The sequence below is a fragment of the Ceratotherium simum genome, chromosome X (assembly GCF_057802395.1).
Source record: "Ceratotherium simum simum isolate JZ-2026a chromosome X, ASM5780239v1, whole genome shotgun sequence".
NCBI classification, from domain to species: Eukaryota; Metazoa; Chordata; class Mammalia; order Perissodactyla; family Rhinocerotidae; genus Ceratotherium; species Ceratotherium simum.
Window position 1 is genome coordinate 86,028,629 of NC_141940.1, and position 19,211 is coordinate 86,047,839.

At 47.4% G+C, this 19,211-nt stretch overlaps 1 protein-coding gene across 1 annotated transcript in view; it reads right to left on the reverse strand.

Moving 5' to 3' along the window:
• The window catches only part of FGD1 (FYVE, RhoGEF and PH domain containing 1), a 34,304-nt gene extending 26,746 nt beyond the window's left edge, over positions 1-7,558 (reverse strand). Inside the window, exon 1 of the mRNA XM_014797433.2 lies at positions 6,483-7,558. Within this exon, the coding sequence (XP_014652919.1) occupies positions 6,483-6,789 (307 nt within the window). The 5' untranslated portion in view covers positions 6,790-7,558. The remainder of the gene's footprint in view (positions 1-6,482) is intronic.
• Positions 7,559-19,211: the final 11,653 nt, after the last annotated feature.

A 19,211-nucleotide genomic window follows, 5' to 3' on the forward strand; every position in this document is an offset into this window, starting at 1 on the left:
CCTTCCCCATTCCAGGAATGGCACCTCTAGCCACCCAGGTCCCCAAGCCAGAGGCTGGCTTTCTCCATGACTCCTCCCTCTCCCTCAACTCATAACGACCAGCTAGATCCCAAGTCCTGCAGACTTGACTTCTTAGTAGCTCTAGAATCCATATACTTTTTTTCCACTCCAGCCTCCTAACTGGTTTCCTTCCCATCCTTAGGGACCTCTACAAGGATTTCTCCACACCATAACCAGTTTGTGAAAACACAGTCTCCTTCAATTCCTGTAGCCCTGTGAAGGGCTCCCCTTGCCTCCAGGGTGAACTCCAAACTCCTGAGCACAGGGACAAGTAAGGCCCAGCTCACGAACACTTCCCCGCCCCCACCCTCCAGCCACAATGGCCTCTTGTCTGTTCCTCGAAAGTGCTCTCTCGCTTCCGCCTGGGGCTTTGGCACATGTCGTCCCATGGCCTGAGTGGCTTTCCTGCTTCTCCTTAGCTCCAGACTCCTATTTATCCTTCAGGTCTCAACTCAAGTGTCCTCTTTTCCTTGCCTGCCCCCTCCTCCTATGTTTCTGCAGGATCTACACTTGGAATTAATTACTTGTCGTGTATGTCTTCCCTGCTAGAAAGGAGCTCCATGAGGACAGGGATTGTGCCTGCCTTGTTGCCCACCCAGCACCTTGCACAGGGCCAAGCACACAGTAGGTACTCAATAAACATTTGTTAAATCAAGAAATGCCCTCCCTCTTCCCCTCTTTCACTCTTCCTTATCTACTCACCAAGTGTTTATTGATGCCCTAGTATATGCCAGACAAATGCGATGACCAGGTCCACGATGTTACAAATGGGGAAACTAAGGCCCTGAGAGGGGAAGGGAAGTCTGGGGGCACAGTGAATCAATGGCAGAGCCAGGAGTGCTGAGGCTTCTTCGGTTACTGCCCTGCATCCTTATCGCCAGCCCTGTGTGTATTTTGAGGCACCGTTTGGAGATGTGACGCCTTCCAAGTCCAAGGAACTGGGCATTGGAGCCTGGAAAGGCTGGATTCACTGCTCCAAGGATGTCTGCTCTCTCCAGATGAGGGAATTTAACTCTGTGGGGCTGGCCAATAGCAGACTGTGCTTCCTGCCATCATTCCAGACAGGTCCTAGCCCCACCCAGCCAGCGTCTGGCCAGCTCTACATCTGCCTAAGGCATTTAGCTAACTGGCCCCCAGAAAGCCATGGTTGGCATCTGTCTGGGGCACTGTTAGCTGCCACTCACCCTTGAGGGAGCATGTAGCACCATCTGGGCCCTCCCCTAGGGACAGAGGTACCTGAAAGGGCAAGGTATGGGGATGCCAACTGTCTGCAACTTGGAAACTTCAATTCTTTTAGTCTTGTTGGGGGAAGTCCTTTTCTCAGCTACCCAGAGTCTTTACATTTTGTTGTATTTGCTTGGAAGGCCCCAGCCGACTAGGAACCAAATCTGGGTCTTTTCTCAGACACTTCCCTGGAATCCCAAACTGCTACTCTCCAAAATTCCCCAGAAGAGCCCACCACCCCCTCCTGTCACGAGCCCCCTCTTCTCCTTTCCATAAGCAAACCCCTCTATGGCCTCTCAGGGTGCCCTCAACAGGAAAAACATTGAGGGAGCCGCAGGAATTTACTTTACCAGTGTTTGATTTGCTTTTCAGGAGTACTCCCTCAGTTCTTTGCAACAGCTACTACCCTGGGTGTATGTGAAATGGGTCTCAGCTTTATGTAAATATGCTTTAAAAACTGCCCCCCCCCAAAGGGCATTTCTAAGGCAAAGTTTGGGCAGGTAATGAATGATCCAACCAAGCATGACTCTGCTGACCTCACTATCTATGTCTTCAATGGTGTGACTGGCCCCCAGAACCATGCACACTCTCTCCATGAGCCGCTGTGTGGTTGGTGGTATGCGTTGGTGGTGAGAACTCCCAAACATCTCTGGCCCAGACCTCTCTTCTGAGCTTTCCAACCCTACATCCAAATGCCTGCTGGCCACCTCCACCTAGGTGTCCCCCCCAGGCTTCTCAAACTCAGCACATCTCAAACACAACTCAGTATCTTCCCCCAAACCTGCTCCTTCTCTTGCATGTAGATGGCTTCACCACCATCCACCAGGTCACTGTAGTTGGTTTCAGAAAACAACCTAGACTCATTCTGGACTTTTCCCTCTTCCTCAGCCTCTACATCCAAGCTACCACCAAGGCCTGTTGGTGTTAGCACCTAAATATGTCTCAGATCTTAGCTTCTTCATTTGCCACCACTCTAACCTAAGCTACCATCACCTCTTGCTGGGATGACTGTTGACTCGCACCCACCTGTCTCCCTGCTCCCACTCTTGTGCCCCTACCATCCACTCTCCACATGTAGCTGGGGGGATCTCTCAAACACCCACATCTGAGCACATCATTCAGCTGCTTAATAAACCCTTCAATGGTTCCCCTTTGCCCTCAGGATAAAGTCCCTTTGCCAGCCTTATCTCTCCACTACTCCCAATACCAGCCCCAGCCCCCAGGATGCCCCATGTCTCAGTGCCTTTGCTCCCACTGAACTTCCTACCTGAACTGCCCTCCATGTTTGTCCTACTTTTACAAACCTTGCTGACACCCCTCTAGAGCCCTTCCTTTGGGCCAGGCCCTGTGCTGGGTGCTGCTAATGCCAGAGTTTCCTCTGCCTAGTATCCCAGAACTACAACTGCCTTCCAGCTTGAACTGCCAAATGGCAGTCATTCACAAGAGCCAGGCGTAGAGGGTAAACTGAGGCGGCCAGTGTTTGTGTATGTGGGTGAGGGGCTGATTCATTCCCTTTAGCTTAGATCTCATGCCTCCCTTCAGAGTTGGGAGGGAGGCCCACATAGGGCCCTGAGAAGAGGGCCTCAGAGGGGAGGCTGATGCATTCTCTTGGCCCTAGTGATGCTGACTTACTTACTGAAGGACCATGGCTAAACTGCCTCTGGTCCTCCACTACCCCAACCAAAAAACGGTTCCCACTCTAGGCTGTGCATCAGAATGACCTGGGGAGCTTTGAAAATAGATTCCTGGGTTGGAACTCCAAGATTCTGGAGCTCTGAGCTGGAGTCTGGGAATCACATTTATTTTTCAAAGTCAACAAGAGATTCTGATGTTCATCCAGTTTGGGAAACCCAGAACCATATGGTGTCTAGGGGCCTTTCCAGCTCCAATTCTAACTCTTGGAGTCTCTGATAATGCCCCAGGCTACAAATCAGAAGGAGCCAGCCCCTCTTGCTGCCCCCCTCAATTGGCTCAGTCCTTCCACTACCCATGAAAAGGCTCTAACATCAGGTGCAACTCTTTTGACTGAGCTAGAGTCAGGCCCCAAGTGACCCCCAACCCAGCCTCTGGAAGGATATTCTAGGCCTCAACCCTGAGGAATAAGATAGGCTTTCCCTTAAATCTGTATGAGCAAACCTACACCTGGGAACTCCTTTCCGACTCTCAAAGCCCTCTCTGGCATCTCACTGGGTTATCTCAGTAACCCAATAAGGCCTTAGGTTTTATCGATTTGGGAAATGGGCATAAAAACAATCACTCCTCCCCTCACCAAGCATCAGGGTAACAAAAAGAGAAAGCACTTTGAAGCAATTCAAGGCTTTCACACGGATAAGATATAACTATTATTTTAAAAAGCCCCCACCCCCCACCTCCAGGGTGGGCCACTGGTCCCTAAGGATGGTGATTCAATAAAGGCCTCAGCAGTCTGAGGGAGGAAGTCGGCAGGCACACAGAAATCTTAAAATGTGGACTAAAATGTTTCAACCCTTTAATTGAAGCTCAGGACTCTCCTCTGTCTGTCTCTGTCTCTCTCTCTCTCACACACACACACACCGTACAACCACCAACCCTGCCCTCTTTGGGCCAATTATAGGTGAGTCCTGTGGAGAGAATAGCAAGTCACTTGTGCCTACCCCTGAGCTGGCTGGGCAGTGGGGGAGGTGGGCCTCTCACGCCCCATACTGCTGTGAATCACATGGCCCGGCACCCGCCTTGCCAGAGCCTGACTAATTCCTCCGCCTCCTCTTCAGAAGGTTTTTCTCTTATTTTCTTTTTAAATTTTATTTCATTCTGAAGGCTTTGCAACTAGTATCTCATAGATTCCTCATGGTATTATCTATATGAGGAAATTGAGGCTCAGAGAAGGTAAGTCACTCACCCAGGGTCACACAGTGAGTCAGTTGGGAATGGTTGGATGGGAGGCCAGGTCCTTCCCTGACACCCTTCTTATTCCCAATTCTCACCTTGGAGTAAAAAAAAAAAAGACACCCCCCAGTTTCAGAGGCAGAGACTTCATTGGGAAAAAGGATCCTGGGAACTTTGTGTTGCTTTTTTGGGGAGGAGGGGAGTGGTTCAGGATGGATATTGTGATTGGTAATTTGAAAGGATTGGTGGAGTGGGAAGACAACTCAGAATCACCACCATGTATTGATCAGAAGCTAGAGACCAGTGGTCTAGACACTGCCCAGCTACTGACTCCCAGACTAAGAGTATCTGGAGGGCAGGAATTCAGTTGTCCTTCTCTTAGACAATGGCTACTGAGGGCCTACTATGTGCTTCCTTAGTATCTGCTCAACAAGGATTTATTGAGCACCCACTGTGTGCTGGGCACTGCACTAGCCACTGGGGATACAACAGTGAACAAAACAGACACATTCCCCTTGCCCTCATGGAGCTCACATTCTAGTGGAGGAAGACAGGCAATAAAGGAGTAGATACATAAAATAAGATAATTTCAGACTGTACTAAGTACAAGGATGAAAGCACACTGGCAACGGCAAAGGAGACTCACAAGTGGCCCTACCTAAAGTGGTCAGGAAGGTCTCTCGGAGGAGGTGACATCTGAGCTGAGACCTGAAAGATGAGGAACAAGCCAGGCAGAGAGCAGGGGTAAGAGCTGCCAGGCAGAGGGCAAAGCAGATGCAAAGGCCCTGAGGTGGGAGTGCTTGTGGCATGTTTTGGGATCTGAAAGAAGGTGCTGCAGTAAAGTGGGTAAGTAGCCTGTTCCACACAGTATGGAAGTTTGCAAGGGGAGTTTGGAAAGCCAGCAGGAGCAACATGCAGGGCAGGGCGTTAAAGGCCTGTTGTCAGCTGGGTATCTCCAGCACATAACGAGGGAGCCTCTGAAAACTCCTAGAGGTTCCGTGACTAGCCCAAGGTCACAACAGCAGCAAGGGGCACATCTCGCCTGAGCTTTTTGCTTCACTACTGCTACCTGGTACAGGGTCACAGTCCCAAAGTCCCAAAGACCTGTGGAGCCTGGGATGTGAGCCCTGGGGGGCCCCACAGGCTCAACAGCTCCTCAGTGTTGCCCAGGGGAAGGCAGAGCAGACATGCACTGCTCTTCCTTTGTGGCTCCTGGGCTCAAGTCCACATGGGGATGTCCCCAGATGGGGGAGGCCCTGCTAGACTCCTCAGACACTTAGGTCTGTGCAGTGCAAAGGCCTCTCCAGGCAGTGGTCTGTGGCCCCAGCCTGACCTAGAGCTGCTCCACCTCTGCAAATCCAAGTTCAAGTATCCTGATTTCTCCTCACAAACAACCTTGTAGGCCTGTAGCTCTCCAGCTCTGCTACAACTGGCTCCTGCTGCCCCTGACCTTTCTGCTGTCTCCCTCCCTAGCAACCCCTCCAGCCCTCCCCTCCAGGGCTGGAGGGGAGCCTCTGGCCCCAAGGCCCACCTCTTCCACCTTTTTCTCTCATCAGCACCTTCTACTCCCTCTTTCCCTTGTCCTCCCGCCACACACACCTGGCAAAACCCCAACCTTGGATCAATTCACTATCCCTCTTTTTTTTCCACTCATACTCAAGAGCTGCTGAACAGTACAGGAGAAAATCACATAAACAGAAGGCTTGGCATTACTTTCATAGTCTCCAATCTCAGTTTGGGGAAGCAGAGAGACCACAGACTTTGGACTCAAATAGATCTGGTTTTGAATCCTGGCTCCATACTAGCTGTGTGACCTTGGGCAAGTTACTTAACTTCTCTGAGCCTCAGTTTCCTCCCCTATAAAATGGGGCTACTGATACCTACTTCACAGGAGACTCCTGAAGATGAAATGAGAATCCATGTAAAGCACCCAGCCCAGTGCCTGGCACAATATAAACGCTTGGCAAATGGAAGACTCCTTTTCTCCTATTCCCCTAAACAAACCCCGGTTCCCCCAGCCAAATACCCCTACTGCCTTGCAATCCTGCCCCTTTTTCTTGGAGTGCTCCCTCTCCCATTAGCCTCAGCATATAGAAGAGAAAGGAGTCGGAGGTGTTAAGGGGGCACAGGGGACAGAGAAGAGATGGGAGTCAGAGGTTGAAAGGACTGGACGAAAGACCAGGAGCAAGGGAAGGGGTCGGGGGTTAATAAGACTCAAAGGGCCCGGGGTGAGCGGGCCGGCTCCGAGGTGCAGCTTAGAGATCCTAAGAACAAGAACCCGCTCCCAGTACCAGGCCCGTGGCCCAGGCTCCCATGCTCTCTCGGTCACTCACCAGGCCGGGGCTGAGGGCCCTCCAGGTGGTAGGAGAAGCGCAGGGCCCGGTGGTGCTGTGGACTGGGGCCGCAGGGCAAGACCCGGGGGCCTGGAGCAGCGCCCAGGCTGGCGTCCGAGGGTCCGGCAAACTGGGGGTCCAGGGGGCCGCCCATAGCCGAGCCTGCGCCCCTGGGCACCGGCAGTCCGGTCTCTGAGGCTCCAGGGTCCAAGTTGGCACAGGCCGGTGGAGCGGCGCCTGGGGGGTTCGTGGTCGGGTGTTCGGGCTCTGAAGGCCCGGCGCCCCCCGGGGCTCGGTGGCCATGCATGGTCCAGGCCTGGGCGCGGGGCCCGGGCTCCCCGCTTGGCTCCAGCTCCTGGGGCGGAGGCGCGGGCGGAGGAGGCCCGGCGCCCGGCGGAGCAGCGGCCTCAGGCTCGGGGGGCGGGGCTGCGAGCTCAGCCCCACTGCGGAGACTCGAGCCCCCGGCCCGGGCCCAGGCCAGCAGCCGTGGCGGCGGTGGCAGTACCAGCAGCAGCCGCGGCCACCGCCGCTGCCGTGCCAGGCATCGCCGGCCCGGGCCCCGCGCGGGAGGTGGGCTCGGCGGGGCCGGGGGCCCGCTGGGGAGCGCTGTCTATGCGGCAGCGGCTGGGTGAGGGTCGGGGGAGCTGCGCTCGGCGCGGGCTCTGCCGTAGGCAGCGAGCCACTTCCGTGGCCCCGGGGCGAGCGGTTGGTCTGTTGGAGTGCGGGGTCTCTTCTTTCTCCCCGAATGGGAATCGATCTGGGCTATCTTGGCTGGTCGGAAAGGGTTCTTCCTCCCGCCGCAGCGGAGGCTGGGGGGTGGAGGGGAAGGGAGGGGAGGATAAGGGAGGGGAAGGAGGGAGGAGAGGACGGCGGTGGCGGGGGGCGCGCGTGTGTGCCGCGCGCTTGGGCTTCGGGGCTCGCCCTCAGCCAATCCCACCAGACGATGCTCCAGTCGCGGGGGCAGAGGAACCTGGGCCCGGCTCCACCGTCCTCCCCAGCCTCGGCCTGGGTCTCCGCCGCGGCGGGCGGAAAGGATCCCGGGGAAGGGGGATGGGGAGGCGGGAGCCGTCGCTGAGGCAGCCTCAGCCACAGCGGCGCTGGGACCCAGTTACCCGGGTCCTGCTCCCTCGCCAGGGATTTGCGCTTGGCCACGCCCCCTCACTCAGGCCCGCCTCACTTCCCGCTGCGACCGCCCTCAAGGCCCTCCTCCTTCCCCTTAAAATTTCCCCCTCAGCCTGCCTCCCCCATTCCTCCGTGGTCCCACACTGGCAAGTCTCCGCGCTCAACCCCTCAAATCTACTATTTTGTCCCATCTCAGATCTTCTCTCCGCCCGTCCTTCAGTCTCTTTTCCAGAAGCCTTTCCACATGTTCCAGTGTTTCCCTAGGACTTGGCTCACAGAGGACTTGTCTTTGATACTCTTCACTCTGCTCAGACCAGACCTCATGGTCCTTTACTTCGCCACTCTCTTGCCGAGAGCCTCAGTTCCCAGGATTGTCGTATTGGCCTGGCAACATCCCAACTTTGGATCAGTCCAACTGTCCACCTTTTCCATGCTTGCACCCAGGCAGCTGAACACTGCTGGAGAAAACGATTCAACCTCACGGATTTGTGCCACTATAAACTCATGGTCCCCAGCTTCTACCAGGCCCTCAGTTCTGACCCATAACTCTACTATGTGTCCCTAGGTGGCTTTCTCTCCCATGCTCCACAGCAGCCACTTCAAACCTCCCTTCTTCTCAAACCCCCAACTTCTCTATCTGCCCCCTTACTCTCAACAGATGACCCCACCTCCCACTTCACAGAGTAAACAGAAATCATGGAAAAGGAAGTTCTTGACTTCTTGCCACCAAACCTACAGAGTCACTCCCTTACTCTTTCCCATCAGCATCTAAACACACTCAGTTCTCTTCCATCTAAAAACAAATAAATTACCAAAAGTCTCCCTCTCCAACCACCTCTCTCTTCTCCTATCTATAAACTTCTCAATAGAGTCATCTATACTTAACTGTCTTAATTTTCCCACTTCCCACTTATCTTTCAACCCACTCCAATCTGCCTCCACTACTTGCCTGATACTGCTCTCTCGTCAAGGTCCGCCATGGCCTGTGTCACTAAATCCAATAGACTCTTTTCAGAAGTTATCCTACTTGACTTCTTGGTAGCATTTGGCACTGGTGACCACTCCCTCCTCCTTAAATCACTTCCATGACCCCACGCTCTCATTTTCCTCCTACTTCCTTGGTAATTCCTTTTTAATTTCCAGGCTCCTCTTTGTCCAACCCCTAAAGATTGGTGCTCTTGAGGGCATTGGCCTGAGCTCTCATGTCTTCTCTATGCTCTTTCCTTCGATTATCACATTTGGCCCCATGGCTTCAATTATTATCTCTTTGCTGATGACTCCCAAATCAATACCTTAAGTCCAGATATTTCTCCTGACCCATGCATTCAACTGGTTACTAGATAGCTCTACCTGAGTACCCCAGAAACACCTAAAACCTCAGCTTCTCTCGAACTCAAGCCATCCTCCTCCCAATCTGTTTGTCCTTTGTACCTTAGTGAATGACCCCAGTCAAAGCAGAAACCTGAGCAACACCCCTGACTCTTCTCTCTCCTCCACCGCCATGCAATCACCAAGTCCTGTCATTTTTACCTCCTGAATATCTTCCAAATTTCTGTAGTCTCTTCATTTCTGCCGCCACTATCCTAGTAAAGGTCAGCATCATTTCTAACCTTTGATACTGTCACAACCTCCCTGTTTCAGTCTTGTTCCCTGGAACCTATTCTCTGCACTGTAGGTAGTGTGATCTTTTGAAAAGGTAAATCAAATCATATCACTCTCATGTTTAGAACTCTTCAATGAATCCCCATTGGCTCAAAAGGAAACCTACCTTCCTCAACAGGGAAGGTTAAGCTGGGCCCTTCATGATCTAGCCTGTGCCAGCCTGTCCAGACTCCACATGAGTCAAAGCTGACATTTTTAGACTGTTCCTTAGTCTCTCTAGCCTCTGAGTCTTTGCATATGCTGTTGCCTCTGCATGAAACCCTCTCCACATCTCCCCAATTTCACTTCATTTGTTCTTCAGATCTCGGCTCATTTGATGAATGTCTTTTGAGCACACACTATGAGCCAGGCACGAAGTGAGACACTAGTAATGCAGTAGTAAATAAGACAGACACAAACAAGACGGTGGTGAACAAATTCAGCCCTCAGGGTTTACACTTTGGTGCGGGAGAGGACATGAAGTAAACACGCACATAATTACAACACATAAACACACATAATTACAAATTGTGATAAGGCTATAAAGGGACAGAACAGGGTGATATGAAAGAGAATAATGGGTGGGGGCAATTTAGCCGGAAGGGTCAGGCAAAGCCTGATATTTAAGCTGAGACATGAAGGAGTGGAAGTTAGCAGATGATGTGTGCAGGCAAAAGTGTTCCAGGCAGAGGACACAGTAAGTGGGGAGGCCGTGGGAAGAAAGGGAAACGGTATACTTAGGAACTGCAGGAAGGCGAGTGTGGCTGAAGCATAGTGAGCCGAAGACAAGAGGGGTGGGATATGAGTTTGAAAAGGTAGGCAGGAGCCAGATTATGCAGGGCTTTATAGGCCACGATAAGGAGAATGGATTTTATTCTATGAGCAATGGAAAGGTATTGAAGCAGTACTTTTAAATGTGGGTCAAACTGCAGAAGCTACTGAAATTAATTTGAGAAAAGAATAGAAAATATCAGAATGTATCATAAGATCATGTAGGAAGAGGGTATATATGTTTCATGAAACTTTTGTTTTAGTTTATATCATATATGAACTGGATCATGATGAAATAGTTCTTTTGTAGATAATTCACATTCCCTAACTGCTGAAATACACTACATTGAAAGATTGTAAGTTTGGGATTGACATGGTATAGTTAATGTTTTAAAGAGATTACTTTGGCTGCTGTGGATTGGATTAGAGGTGGACAAGATTAAGAGCCTACTGCAATCAGAGATGGTGGTGAGTGGACTAAGGTGGTGGTAGTGGAGATGAAGAGAGGTAGACAGACAATTTAGAATTGAAAGGGCTTGGTGTGGTGGCTTGGGGGTGAGAGGGAAAGGGAGAAATCAAGGATGTCTCCCAGGGATCTGGTGATGTGGGGCCAGGTCATTCACCAAGATGAGGAAGACAGAAAGAACAGGTTTTCAGGGGAAGGTCAAAAATTCAGTTCTACGTGCCCTTGAGACAGCCAAGTGGAGAAGTCAAGCAGGGAGTGGTATATACATCCCAGAGAAGAGGTCTGGGTTTCAGATATAAATGAGAGCTGTCAGGGCCGGCCCTGTGGTGTAGCAGTTAAGTGCTAGCGCTCCGCTGCTGGTGGCCAGGGGTTCGGATCCCGGGCTCGCACTGAGACACCGCTTGTCAGGCCATGCTGTGGCGGCGTCCCACATAAAGTAGAGGAAGATGGGCACGGATGTTAGCTCAGGGCCAGTCTTCCTCAGCAAAAAAAGAGAAGGATTAGCATGGATGTTAGCTCAGGGCTGATCTTCCTCACCAAAAAAAAAAAAAAATGAGAGCTGTCAGTATCGAGATGGCACTAAAACCCATGAGAGAAGAGGTCAGTTTGAAACAGAGCAAAGAGGAAGGAAGAGGATCCTTGACTGAGCTCCAAAGAACTCCAACTTTAGAGGTTGGGTGAAAGAGCAGGAGGTGGCAAGGAGCCTGAGAAAGAGCTAAAGAGATACGGACATAACTAGGGGTGTGTCAGGGATGTTTCAAGAGTGCTGGGAAGTCAACTAAGATGAGGATTGAAAAGGGTCCATTAGATATGGCAACATGGATATTGACAGTGACCTTGATAGAAGTAGTTTTGGAGGAGTGGTGGGGGTGAACACCAGAATGGATGAAGAGTGAATGGATACACCATTGGTGGGAGTGTAAATTGATACAACCACTCTAGAAAAAGTTGGACATTTTCTAGTAAAGCTGAATGATGCACATACCCTATGACCCAGCAATTTTAGGTATATATCCCAGAGCAGTAGTTCTCATAGTGTGGTCTGGGGATCCTGGGGGCAGGGGTAGGGGTGGGGTGGGGGGGAGCCAAAACCATAGTATTAGTAAGATGTTATTTGCTTCTTTTACTTGCATTCTCTCAAGAATGTAGAGTGGAGTTTTCCAGAGGCTACATGACATGTGATATCACAACAGATTGAATGCAGAAGCAGATATGAGAATCCAGCTGTCTTCCATAAAGCCATATAGTAAAGAGTTTTGCAAAAATGTAAAATGATGCCACTCTTATCACTAAATTCTTTTGTTTTAGAAAATAGTTATTTTTCATAAAAATGTTATTTCTGTTAAATGTAATGGGTTTATTATTGTTATTTTATTTTATTTTTTTTTTAAAGATTTTATTTATTTATTTATTTTCCCCCCCAAAGCCCCAGTAGATAGTTGTATGTCATAGCTGCACATCCTTCTAGTTGTTGTATGTGGGACACGGCCTCAGCATGGCTGGAGAAGCGGTGCGTCGGTGCGCGCCCGGGATCCGAACCCGGGCCGCCAGCAGCAGAGCGCACACACCTAACTGCTAAGCCACGGGGCCGGCCCGATTATTATTGTTATTTTAAAATTAATATATTTAAGCTTTCTCAATTACAGTTTCTAATACAGCAAGTATCAATTGATATAACCCCCATACACCAAAGCTCTTTGGGGTCTGCAATAGTTTTTAAGACTGTAAAGGAAGTCCCAAGACCAAAAAGTTTGAGAATTGCTCTCCTAGAGAAATCCTTGCACATGTGTACTGGGAGATACTACAAGAATGTTCACAAAAGCATGTCTGTAACAGCAAGAAATGAGAACAAAAGCATGGAATGAATATATTGAGACATATTTATATGATGGAATACTATAAGGAAATAAAAAATGAATGAACTCTAGCTACATGTACCAACATGGATGAAACTCAGGAAACCTAATGCTGATTCAAAAAAGTCACGAAAGAATATGTTTATATAAAGTTGAAAAACATGCAAAATTACACAATATATGGATACAGTCATGTGTTGTAAAACCATACAGAAAAGCAAGGAATGAAAAATTCAGGACTGTGGTTACCTTAGGGAGGGGAAGGAGACGTGACTTGGGAGGGCTACACAGAGGAGTTTTGTCATTCAAATAATTATCTGTTTAAAATTATCTGTTTTAGAAGCTGTGTGATGGGTACACAGGTATTTTTTTATTATTTATTCAAACTGTACAGATATGTATATTCTAAAATTTATAATGTATATCATGAAAAACAAATAAAATTAAGAAAAACAGGAATAATTGGATCAAGTGCTGGTAGGAGTATAGATTGTTACAGGACCCTCCCTGAGGTCAGAGGGACTAGAATACCTCCCCCAACCCCACTGAAGTGGAGCTAGGTGTATAGGCAATTCCCTTGAGAAACTTGGCTGTGAATGGGAACAGAACCCAGAGAGATAGGGTGATGGTAGGAGGAGGGTCAAAGAATGAGTTTTTTTTAAGATGGGAGATACTAGACTATGTTTGTTTGCTTCTGGGAACGATCCAGTAGAGAAGGAGAGGACAAAGACACAGAAGAGAAAGGGACTAATGCAAGGGAAAGGAGGGGTTGGGATCTGGGGCACTGGGCCTCAGAGCAGAGTTCCCCCGGCCCCTCGTTGTAACAGGAAGGAACAAGACAAGGATGAACGCAGATACTGGGCAGTTGAGAGACTCAGCGGTGGGAAGACGAGGGCCCTGTAATAATTCCAGATGTCTGAGGGCTTCTATTTTGTCACTGAAGCATGAGGTAAGGTCATTTTCTATAGAGAGAATAGAAATATTAGTCAGTCTTTCTTAATAGTATGGTTGACAAAAATTTGTTTTTTCCTATTGATAGTTTAGAAAAGTTTCAGCTGTACAATAATGTACATTTTTAGGACTGCTGTCAAATTTGGGAAAAGTTCTGTTTAGTTTCTTTCATATATGAGGTGTAAGATGTCAGGGCATTTCAATTTTCTTGTAGAGTGACAAATCTTTAGTCCTCTTTGATTTTTCACTGATTGTTAACCAGGGCCTTGGAAGGGACCTGTGCAAATGAGGGGCCCTGAAGCTTCATTGAATTCTACATAAACCTGCCTCTGGCCACTCTGAACTACCTCCTCCTCCAGGAAGCATTCTGATTTTTCCAGGCAAGGTTCCCCCACGGGGCTTTATACCTGCCACTCATAGGAGTTTTCCGTCTCTCTAAGCTAGCAAGGTCGGCCTCCTTCACTAGACAGAGGGAGCTCCAGAGGGTAAGGAGTCGGGACATAGTTACCTTGGCTCAGCAGTTCTCCATCAGTCTGTCAGCAAGTCTTCACTGGAGCAGTGTGGCATGGTGGTCAAACATGCAGGCCTTGCAATCAGGTAGACTGGAATTTGGTTTTTTGCACCTTGGGTGCACAGGCAGAACAGGATTCATCCTAACCCTTGGTTTGACATATACTCCCACCATTGGTCTAGGCTTCACTCCTAGCTCCTCTGTGTGGCCTTGGGCAAGTTACTCATCACTCTGAGTCTCAGTTTCCCCATCTGTAAACAGGGAATGATAATCATACTATCTATTACATCAGAGTTGTGCGGATTCAATGACATATTCCATGGAATGCATGCATATTCCCTGGTAGCTAATGTTTAATAAACGGTAGCCCTCCACGTGATTGGGACTATATTGTGGGTGTAGGATACAGTAGTGAGTAACAAAGGCCCAGGCCCTTCCTTCCTGAGCTCATAGTCTAGTGGGCACCATGCAGCCCAGTGCCAGCCCTGATCCAAGAGACTTGTGAATGATTGTTTGATTAAAATTACTTCATCCTCTTGTCTCTATTTCTCTTTCTTATTTTTTACTGTCTCTTCCCTCCAGTTCACCATCACTGTCACTACCTCTCAGACATCCCCCATCTCTGTCTCTATTTTTTTTATACTTTTATTTATTTATTTATTTCCCCCCCAAAGCCCCAGTAGGTAGTTGTATGTCATAGCTGCACATCCTTCTAGTTGCTGTACATGGGATGCGGCCTCAGCATGGCTGGAGAAGCGGTGCATTGGTGTGCGCCCAGGATCCGAACCCGGGCTGCCAGCAGCGGAGCGCGTGCACTTAACCGCTAAGCCACGAGGCCGGCCCTCTGGCTCTATTGTGCTTTTTCTCATCTTTCTGTTTACATGTCTCTGGCAGTTTCTCTGTCCTGTCTCTAATATTCTCTCTCAATCTCTCTCCCCTTCTTGCTCTTGCTCTTATTCTCTCTATACTGCCTATGTTGGGGGTCACCTTGTCTCCATCCTGTCACCATCTAATTCATGGTTCTCATCTTGGTCTGTGTCTGTGTCCTCACATATATAATACATTACTTTACCTCATCTGTTTCTGAATTTATTTGTGTTCCAAAATTTCTGTCTTTTCTTTGTCTTTCAATTTCCTTTGGCTCCTTGGCCTCTTTTCTGTCTATCTCCATCACTCTGTCCCTATTTCTCTTAGCTCTGGCTGTCTGCTAGTCCTCATCTTTCTATTTGTGTTGCTGCATTCATCTGTCGCTGTTCCCCACCTATCTTTCTCTGTTCTCATCTTACTGTTCCAATCTCTGTCTTCATCTTCCCCCCAACATTTACATTGTTTGTCTCTGTTTCTGTCTCTCTCTCTCACACACACCCCTATGTTGGTCTTCTTGCCCTTGCTTCCCTTTTTGATTCTCTCCTCATCTCTCTATCACGCCTTTTCTATCTCTGTTACTATCTCTCTTGTTGGGTCACTCTCCTGTGCCTATCCCTTGTCTCCATCTCTATGTCCCTATACTTGTTTCATCTGTTTGCTATCTTGTCCCCAGCTCCCTGTCCCTCTGTCTCTATCTCTCTGTCACTGACAGAGTAGTCAAGAGTATGGTCGCTGGTGCTAGACTGTTTGGATTCTAATCCTAGTTGTGCCACCGACTTGCTGTGCTTCAATGTCCTCATCTGTAAAATAGGGCTGATAACGTTACCATGAGTGTTAAATGAGCTAACACATGTACAACTTGTAGAACCATGCCTCAGACATAACGCTCAAAAATGTTAGCTTCTACATCGTCAACCTCTTCCTCTTCATTGTCATCACCATTTCTGTTTCTATCTTTGTATATCTAATCCCAGTCACTCCCTCCCTCCCTCCCTGGCTGTTATCATCTCTGTCTCTCTCTTTCTGTCCTATCTGTTATGTATCTGCCTCTTTGACCCCAATCTCTCTGTCTCTGTCCCCATCTCTCTCCCCACATGCCCACCTTGTTTCTGTCAGTCCCTCTTTCTCCACCCTGCCCACTCCATCTCTCTGTATCTCTCTCTGTTCCCATCCTTCTTTGTTTCTTTATCCCCATTTCTGACTATCTGCTCTCTCTTTCAGACCCTATTTCTTGGTCTCTGCCTCTGTCTTTATCGCCTGTCCTCATCTCTCTATCTGTTCCTCTGTCCTCATATCTATCTTTATCTATTTCCTTAAAAAAATCTCAACTGTTTCTTTGTCCTCATGTTCCTGTGTCTTCCTCTGGCCTCTCTGGACAATTTATATTGGAATTGGTCTGGTAGACATGTGGAGCTATAAAAGGGTTTAGGAGGAAGAAGTAGGCCTGGCAAGAGGCGACTGCCAGGGTGTGGAATTTCATGGCTCTGCCAAATCTTCCTGAAAGATGTGGCCTCTGAGGTCAAGGTTAGCATAAACCCCCTCAACTCAGTCTCTTGAACGAAGACAAAGAATGCTGCAGTTATTGGGAGGACCAGGAAGGGGTATTTTTCTGAGTGAAATTCCATCCGGAAGCTGGAATCCAGAGCATTTCCTGTTGTAATGTTTCTTCCAGACTTGGAGAGTCTGAACTTGCCACGTAGCATGTGCACTCCATGCATATATTTCTACAGTAAAACACAAGAGATGCATACAGAATCCCCCGCCCTTAGAGATACAGACATGTGCAGAGACATAAAGATACACACAGAATCACGAACCCTCACAGCTGCAGATACTCTGAGACATGGAAAAGCACACAGAATGAATCACCCACTGGCAGAGATGCAGAGGTACACAGGGACATTGAGAATTATCCCCTCGTAGCTCAGAGACCCATGTGAACAGATACAGGAAAATAGCTACACAGAGAATCATCCAGCTAATTTCCCTTTGAAAAATTGTTCTCTTTCAGTCTGATATTTTCATAGAAACAGAAACACATCAGAGCATCATGTATAAACACACACATTTATAGAAGTGTACACATTCATATACAGTCACAAATATCCAAAGCAACAGAGAATCACACATAGCCATTGCTTTGCTGGGAAGTGCAACAGCAGACAAACTCTCTCTGCCCCCCAAATGACAGACATACTGCTCCTCCAACGCTGCCCCTCTCCGTGAAGGCACCATCAGGTACTCAAGCCAGAAACCTGACTGTTAGGAACTAGACAGAAAAAATTGGAAAATATAGGTAAAATTTTTTCCTAAAAAAATATAAAATGACAAAAATGGGATAGGAAGAAGTAGAGAACCTGAATAGACCACTAAGTATTAATGAAATTGAAATGGTAGGCAAGGACATCCCTTTCCCCCAAATCCAGGCCCAGATGGGTTTACATGTATATTGTGCCAGATTCTCAAGAACAGTTGCTTCTCTTCTAATACAACTTATTTCAGAATGTAGAAAAAGAAAGAAAGCTGCCCAGCTCATTTTATTAGTTTAGTACAATCTAGTACAATCTTGAAATCTTGATTATAAAACCAGATAAGGACAATAAAAGAAAAGAAAATTATAGGTTCATTTCACTTATGAATATAGATACACAAATCTTAAATAAAATATTAGATAATCAAATCCAACAATATGTTAAAAAATACATAACAATCAAATGGAGTTTATTCCAAGACTGCAAGGAGAATTCATCCAACTCAGGAAATCTATCAATGTAATTTACCACATTAGTAGACTAAAGGAGAATAATCATATGATTATCTCAATAAATGTAGAAAAAGTATGTATGCCTACTTATGATGAAAACTCTTAGCAAACTAGGAATAGAAGGCAAATCTTTTAACTTGGTGAAGGACACCAAAACCTTCAGCATATTTTATACTAAATGGAGAAACGTAAGATGCATTTCCTTGAAGACTGAGAATAAAACTAGATATTTACTCTCACCAACTACTGTTTAACATAGAACTGGAAGTCTTGGTCAATACTACAAAGAGAGAAAAAGAAATGAGAGGTGTAAGGATTGGAAGAGAAGAGATAAAACCAACAGATTCAACACACATACTATTTGAATTAAAAAGAGTTCAGCAAGGTTGCCAGGTAGAAAATCAACTGAGAAAAATCAATAGTATTTCTTTACATTAGCAATAAACAACTAGAAAAAAGTAACAAAAAACAAGATACCTAAAATTAATCACTAGACAAAAATGTAAACTTTTCTAAATGTCAGGATAACTACAAAAAAAAAAAACAGACTCTATACAAAAATAATTTTAATATATAAACATTTGGCTAAAAAAATAAAACTTAAAATAATATGACAATATTAACACCAAATGTCTTTTGTATCAATAAATATAAATGGTCTTAGCTTACCTATTTAAAGAAAAACATTTTTCCATTGGAGCACTGAGCAAAACCCAACTGCTGTATTCAAGAGAGTCAACTAAAACAAAACGATTCAGAAAGGTTAAAAATACAAGAAAGGGGGCCGGCCCTGTGGCTTGGCGGTTAAGTGCGCGCGCTCCGCTGCTGGGGGCCCGGGTTCAGGTCCCGGGCGTGCACCGACGCACCGCTTCTCCAGCCATGCTGAGGCCGCGTCCCACATACAGCAACTAGAAGGATGTGCAACTATGACATACAACTATCTACTGGGGCTTTGGGGGGGAAAAAAAAAAAGGAGGAGGATTGGCAATAGATGTTAGCTCAGAGCTGGTCTTCCTCAGCAAAAAGAGGAGGATTAGCACGGATGTTAGCTCAGGGCTGATCTTCCTCACAAAAAAAAAAAAGAAAAAAAAATACAAGAAAGGGCAAAAGTATACCAGTCAAATGCAAATAAAGAAAGCAAGGACGGCAATCTTAATTATCAGACAAGTTAGGAACTCAGAATGAAAGGCATTAATTGACTATTAAGGTCATGAAAAACAAGGGAAGACTGAGGAACTGTTACTGATTGATGATGACTAAATGTAGTGTGGGATCCTGGATTGGAGTCTGGAACAGAGAAAGGATATTAGGCATGTGCCACATAATGACGGACTGCATATACGACAGTGGTTCCATAAGATCAGTACCATATAGCCTAGGTGTGTAGTAGGCTATATCATCTAGGTTTGTGTAAGTACTGTAGGGGAGGAAGAAATTTTCCTCTACCCTTCTAGCTTCTTCTGGCTGGTCGAAGAATTAAATTGACATGAGACAAATGAACAAGAGAAAAACAAAAGTTTAATAACATGTATACATGGGAGAAATCCAGGAAAACCGAGTAACTTGCCAAAATGGCTGAAGCCCTCACCTTAAATAGCACCCTCAGCTAAAGACAAAAGAAGATGTTGGGGGTGGGGAGAGTCAGGGACTTCAAAGGGAAGGAAGCCAGTTCACAGGGAGGTGAAAAGGAGCAAACATTTGGAAAACAAGTGTGTGTTTGGCTATATAGAAACAGAAGAACAAAAAAAAAGGAAAAGAAAAGAAACAGAAGAACACAGAG